This window comes from Labeo rohita, unplaced genomic scaffold, assembly GCF_022985175.1.
Source record: "Labeo rohita strain BAU-BD-2019 unplaced genomic scaffold, IGBB_LRoh.1.0 scaffold_64, whole genome shotgun sequence".
NCBI lineage: Eukaryota > Metazoa > Chordata > Actinopteri > Cypriniformes > Cyprinidae > Labeo > Labeo rohita.
In genome coordinates this window covers 799211-805521 of record NW_026129568.1, presented here as the reverse complement: position 1 = coordinate 805521, position 6311 = coordinate 799211, and the positions used below count along the sequence as shown (strand labels likewise).

At 45.2% G+C, this 6311-nt stretch overlaps 1 protein-coding gene across 1 annotated transcript in view; it reads right to left on the bottom strand.

The window, feature by feature from the left end:
- Window positions 1–292: 292 nt before the first annotated feature.
- The window catches only part of LOC127161406 (junctional adhesion molecule-like), a 44302-nt gene continuing 38283 nt past the window's right edge, over window positions 293–6311 (bottom strand). Inside the window, exons 6-8 of the mRNA XM_051104174.1 lie at window positions 1941–2039; window positions 1782–1816; window positions 293–448 (exon numbers count right to left, since the gene is read on the bottom strand). Of these exons, the coding sequence (XP_050960131.1) occupies window positions 293–448; window positions 1782–1816; window positions 1941–2039 (290 nt within the window). The remainder of the gene's footprint in view (window positions 449–1781; window positions 1817–1940; window positions 2040–6311) is intronic.

Below are 6311 nucleotides of genomic sequence, written 5' to 3'. Positions count from 1 at the left end.
CCAGCATCAACCAGCTAAGGACCAGCATAAACCAGAAAAGGACCATCTTAAACCAGCACCAAAACATACGTAACCAGCATCCCAGCATCAAAACATACCTACCAGCATATGCTGGTTTTTTCACCAGGGTTTTACAAAAATGATAGTGTCTACTCAAAATAAAAACCTTTTACAACAAATTTGTCCCACTGAAAGTTTTTCTCAGCTACAACCTTACTTTCTCTGAGACAGCGAAACAATCACTGCTATTTGATTATGAAGACACTTGTTCAGAACTTAATTTTGCACGTTGTTAAACAACGTTGTTGGACTCCAGGCCAGGCCCAAAAGAAGTCTCCATATGATGCTGTGATTCTTTTAATGTAGATTTGGAAAGAGTCACAGATTCACATAAATCAAGAGAATCCACTCCAGAAAGTGCCTCTGTTTCATGAGCTTCTGCTGTGTTCTGTAAAGATTAAGACATGCATTTAATGATTCAATTGTAACAGTTATTTCTTTGCATTAAAGCCTTATGTACACTGTAGCACTGCCACAAACTTATAAGTATAGTAAATGATATTGTTAATTTGTTAATTTATTTAGTATTACTCAAGTTGTTTGTTTTATATATCTGTACCTACTTTTAACGGTTTCGAGTTTGTTTGGAATTGACATCATGGTGACAATGGTCATGATAACCACTGTTGTCATATTTACTGCAGGAATACTTTTTAAAGCACTATCCAGACCAAAAATAAAGTAAATCCAGACTTTTGTTTGGTGTGGGGTTGCTTACTAAATAATACATTACTGATTTACTTGTACTCTTGTTGTTCTAAACCAGGGGTCACCAGACCCGGTCCTAGAGGGTCGGTGTCCCTGCAGAGTTTAGCTCCAACCCTAATCAAACACACCTGAACTAGCTAATCAAGGTCTTACTAGGTATACTTAAAACTTCCAGGCAGGTGTGTTGAGGAAAGTTGGAGGTAAACACTGCAGGACCCTGGCCCTCCAGGAACAAGTTTGGTGACCCCGTTCTAGACTTTTCAATGGAAATTGAACCAACAGCATTCTCTAGCACCATGCACTGTTTGAACTATTGGAATGACGCTGAAGACATGAATAATTTTTGTTGACACAACTAACTGAACAGTGGATGTGTAATTCCCAGCATGCTTTGCATGGTGCTTTGCATTGAGAGGGAATGTAATTTTAAGTATTTTTAATTACAAAAAAAAATTAATTATAAAAAATTTGGAGATTCAAAAGAGCTTTGGAGATTAAAAAACGTTTTTAGGTTACCATTGTGCAGAAGAGTAGCTCTCATGACTCTCATGAGTAACTCAAAGAGGAATAACTGCTAATGACAGTTCTGAAATTAGTCTTCTTTGCTTATTCCTTATGGTATATATTAATACTATGAATTAAATGGTCATGAACATGCTAACATGTGTTTTTGCTAAATATTACGTAAAATTGTCAACATTCTCATGTGTTTTGCTAAATATTCAAAATGTGCTTGTTCAGTGAACATAACTGAATTGAAGTCTGTGTAAAGCAATATTAAATATGTGTTTTGAGTTACCGGCAGATAAAGAACCATCCAGTTAGTTCAGGTCCATAAAACAAGATCAGTTACACAAATGCTTTGTTGAAACAACTTAACATTGAACTAATTGCACATAAAAGTTTTCCTTAATTTAAGTTAACTTAAGCTATTTTTTGAGTGTATGTGAAAAACATTTGTATGAATAAATAATGACTCCTTAATAAATAAATAAATAAATAAACTAACTAACCTGAATGGTAGGCTCTGACCTTGTTGCAGTTTTATCTGTGTCCAAACAGCACACATAAAGAAAAAAACAGTTTAGAAAATCTTTCTCAACCTGACACAAAGGTACATATTAATTTGTTACCAGTGACAATAAATTATGGGAAAAAAAAATCCTACTTACAGTATTTCACAATTTGTGCAGCCATCCCAAATAAGACAAAGATGGTCTCAGAGGGAAAAACAATGATTCTCAGATCCCACACTGAACGTCTTCCATTTACTGAGAATTAAGCATCAAGTAAAAATTACTACAATGGGAAACTATTCAAATCACTCTACTGTCATTTTACCTCGAATGTTTGTTAAATAACCATAATTTCCTATCTGTTGTTCACTACAAGTTATGTCATGACAATATTAGGGGTCTAACTTGGGAACCTCAATCACTTCTGCGTTTAAGAAAAACGCTAAAGAAAACTGGCTAGTGGATCTTGCATGCAGAGCCACTCCCCGCACATACATGTATATAAGGCAACATTGTGCGGATGACTCATGCATCTGTTGTAAGCACATGACCATGGCAGCGCTGCCATCGCATCTCAGGGCGGTCGAGAGTTGGAACGGTATGTGGCGGATTTCATTGAGCCCCCACAGACTTCTCACTCTTCACACAGCAACTGTCCTGTGCAGCTCCAGGATGATCCGGCTGGCCCATCTCAAGGTGGTCCCAGTATATCATTTGGAGCTCCTCCAGAGTATCCAAAGCCTGTTAGCTGTCAGTGGCCCTCTCTGCCAAAGCTCACAGTGCTGTGGGGCAAGATGCCTCTGCCCTGCATATTATTGTGATCCTGCAGGTCCACCAACCCCAGGCACTATAGCAAATGCACGCTATATGTGCATACAGCAACTGACTGACGAAAGTCATGGAGCGGTCCTTGGGCAGGCAATGTCCACCTTTGTGGTCCAAGAGCGCCATCTCTTGCTCAACCTAGTCGAGATGAGAAACGTTGACAGCCCTGACATGGTCAAACTAGAGACGAGGGGAGCTGTTCTTTCTCAGGAGATGTCGGGGACAGTGCCACTCCCCAGAGGAAGGGCCTGTTGGAGTTTTTATTTTTAGGAACTTTGTTTTTGTTTTCTTTCTGATTCATTTTTTTCTGTCAAACAATTTCAGAAACAGAGCCTTTTCTTCTTCCTCCAGGCTATCAGGCTCATCAATTGAGAGTGAGCTGCCTCCTTATTCCCATCCATGTCACCCCCTACCACCAGTGGCACAGAGATTGCAGCTAGGAAAGCAGCGCCTCCCCCCACGTCTCTAGCCAGTCCCTCTGGGGACACTGGGAATCCTGTTGGTACGACACAGGATGCAATGGATGCAAATGGAAATATTTTCTTTGTACTTTCATCAGTTAAATAAAGCTAAACAAGAATTAACCAATCAAATATTCTTGATTTTATTGTATTTTACAAGGTGTCCCAATTTTTCTGGAAGAGGGGTTGTAGATCTCTACAAAATCTACAAATGTAACAATAATGCAAGGACAAAATGTATGCAACTTAGATCTGATACATGGTCAAAATGCAGGTTAAATTCATCACATGCAATGCTGGAGCTTGTAGTATTTACTGTAAATACAGCTACACTGAGACACCAGTTGTGAGCTACTCATGTGAATACATTGCACTTTGATTTGAAGACCACTGCTGGCCAAATGCTGGCCCTAAGCAGAAGTGTATTGTTGTGCCCCTTTATTCAAATATTATATAGTATATAGTTTGTAATTGTATTACAAACTTGTATTATTTATCAATTACACTATGGCTGTAGTTGTTACATGTCTTCTTGTGTTTCTGGTTTTTGGACTGTTCTGTTTTGGTCTCTCCCATTGTCTCCCCCTGTTGTTCTGTTGACTTTGGTTTCTCCCTTGTTATTGTCAACACCTGTGATTGTCATTAGTCTCTCCCTTTATAAGTCGTTTGTCCCTCAGTCTCTTTGTGTCGTCTTAACGTTATGTTTAGTTGTGAGTTCCTTGTATTGCTACTTAAGGTTATTAAATACATTGTTTGAGTTATTTCTGGTTCCTCAAGTTTCACTCTGGCTCCTCATCTCCAAGCAACCATAACAGAAGACGACACCAAAACAATGACGGCTGAGGAACGGCTGTGGAATTTGCGGCAGGGCAGTCGAGAGTTGGAACGGTATGTGGCGGATTTCATTGAGCTGTATCGCCGCTGTCCTCAGCCAGATGCGGCCGGTCTCATCCCTGCGTTCTCGTCTACCGACCGCAGCCCAACGCTCAGCCAAGTCAGAGTCAGCACCCAAGATGGCTGCCGCCAAATCAGAGTCAGCACCCAAGATGGATGCCACCAAGTCAGAGTCGGCACTCAAGATGGCTGCCACGCCAGCGTCAGCACGCAAGATGGCTGCCACGCCAGCGTCAGCACGCAAGATGGCTGCCACGCCAGAGTCAGCACGCAAGATGGCCGCCACGCCAGAGCCTGTCGCAAAGATGGCCGCCACGCCAGAGCCTGCACCCAGGATGGCCGCCATGCTAGAACCAGTCCACATCAAGTCTGCTGCTCCAGAATTAGCTTACACCACATCAGCCAAGCCACTGCCCGTTAACGTCATGTCAGCCAAGTCAGCGCCCGCTCACGCCACGTCAGCCAAGTCAGTGCCCGCTCACGCCACATCAGCCAAGCCACAGTCTGCTCACACCACGTCAGCCAAGCCACAGCCTGCTCATGTCAAGCCGGCCAAGCCACAGCCTGCTCAGGCCACCTCAGCCAAGCCACAGTTGGTGCACATAGCGTCAGCCAAGCCCCAGGCTTTTCACGTCATGTCTACTGCTCCTGAGTCTGCACCCATCACGACCGCCCTACCAGCTGCTGTTCCTGCACAGTCAAGTCGCGTCACTACTGCTGTTCTTTCACAGTAAAGTCACGTCACAACTGCTGGTCCTGCTAAATCAAGTCACGTCACAGCTGCTGTTCCAGTAGAATCAAGTCACGTCACAGCTGCTGTTTCTGCAAAGCCAAGTCACGTCACTACTGCTGTTCTTGCACAGTCAAGTCACGTCACAGCTGCTGTTCCAGTAAAGTCAAGTCACATCACAGCTGCTGTTCCCGCAAGATCAAGTCATGTCACAGATGTTGTTCCTGCTAAGTCAAGTCACAGCAGCACTTCCTGAGTCAAGTCAAGGCACAGCGGTTCTTCCTGGGTCAAGACAAGACACAGCTGCACATCCTGAGTCAAGCAAGGATACAGATTTACACCCCCAAGGTCACCAAGGTTCCGAGTCAAGTCAAGTTGCAACTGTGTTTCCCGAATCAAGTCAAGTTGCAGCTGCGTTTTCCGACTCAAGTCAAGCTGCAGCTGTGTTTCCCGAATCAAGTCAAGTTGCAGATGAGTTTCCTGAATCAAGTCAACATTCCGAATCAAGTCAAGTTGCAGCTGTGTTTCCTGAATCAAGTCAAGGTTCCGGGTCAAGTCAGGTTGCAGCTGCGTTTTCCGAATCAAGTCAAGTTGCAGATGAGTTTCCTGAATCAAGTCAACGTTCCGAATCAAGTTAAGTTGCAGCGGTGTTTCCTGAATCAAGTCAAGGTTCCAGGTCAAGTCAAGTTGCAGCTGCGTTTCCTGAATCAAGTCAAGTTGCAGATGAGTTTCCTGAATCAAGTCAAGGTTCCGAGTCAAGTCAAGTTGCAGCTGTATTTCCTGAGTCAGGCCAAGTCAGAGCTGGCGTTCCTTAGTTCCCGGCCAAGAAGGCCACTGTTTCTGAGTCCCCGGCCAAGATGGCCGCCGTTCCTGAGTCCCCGGCCAGGATGGCTGCGATTTCCTGAGTCTCAGGCCAAGATGGCTGCCATTCCTGAGTCCCCGGCCAAGATGGCCACCAAGCCTGAATCTCCAGCCAAGATTACAATAATAAACATTATGGACATGGCAATCCCAGTGGAGTTCACGGTTCCAATTCTCTCCCCTGATCTGCCCAGCCTTCCAGAGCCTCCGCTGGTTCCGCCCAGCCTTTCAGAGCCTCTGCTGGTTCCGCCCAGCCTTCCTGAGCCTCCGCTGGTTCCACCCAGCCTTCCTGAACCTCCGCAGGTTCCGCCGAGCCTTCCAGAGCGCCCTACAGGGCCCGCAGCCGTAGGGGCCGGGTCGAATGCTGAGGAGAAGGCCATGGAGGCGGACCCGCCAAGTCCTCTTTAATTGTCTGTCCAGCCATGGCCTCGTGAACTCCCTGACCCGCCATGGCCTCACGAACTGTTTATATGGAAATGGTCTCCTGAACTCCCTGATCCGCCATGGCCTCATGAACTGTCTGTCCGGCCATGGCCTCCTGAACTCCCTGCCCCGCCATGGCCTCAAGAACTGTTTATATGGAAATGGTCTCCTGAACTCCCCGATCTGCCATGGCTCCCTGATCCGCCCTGGAGGCTTTCCCTGACTACCACGTTCCTGTCCCGTATCAGCCTCCAGGGCGCCCACCCTCCCTCCCCGGTAGTATTGTTATGGCGTGAGACGCTCCTACCGGTAGGGGGGTGTAATGTTACATGT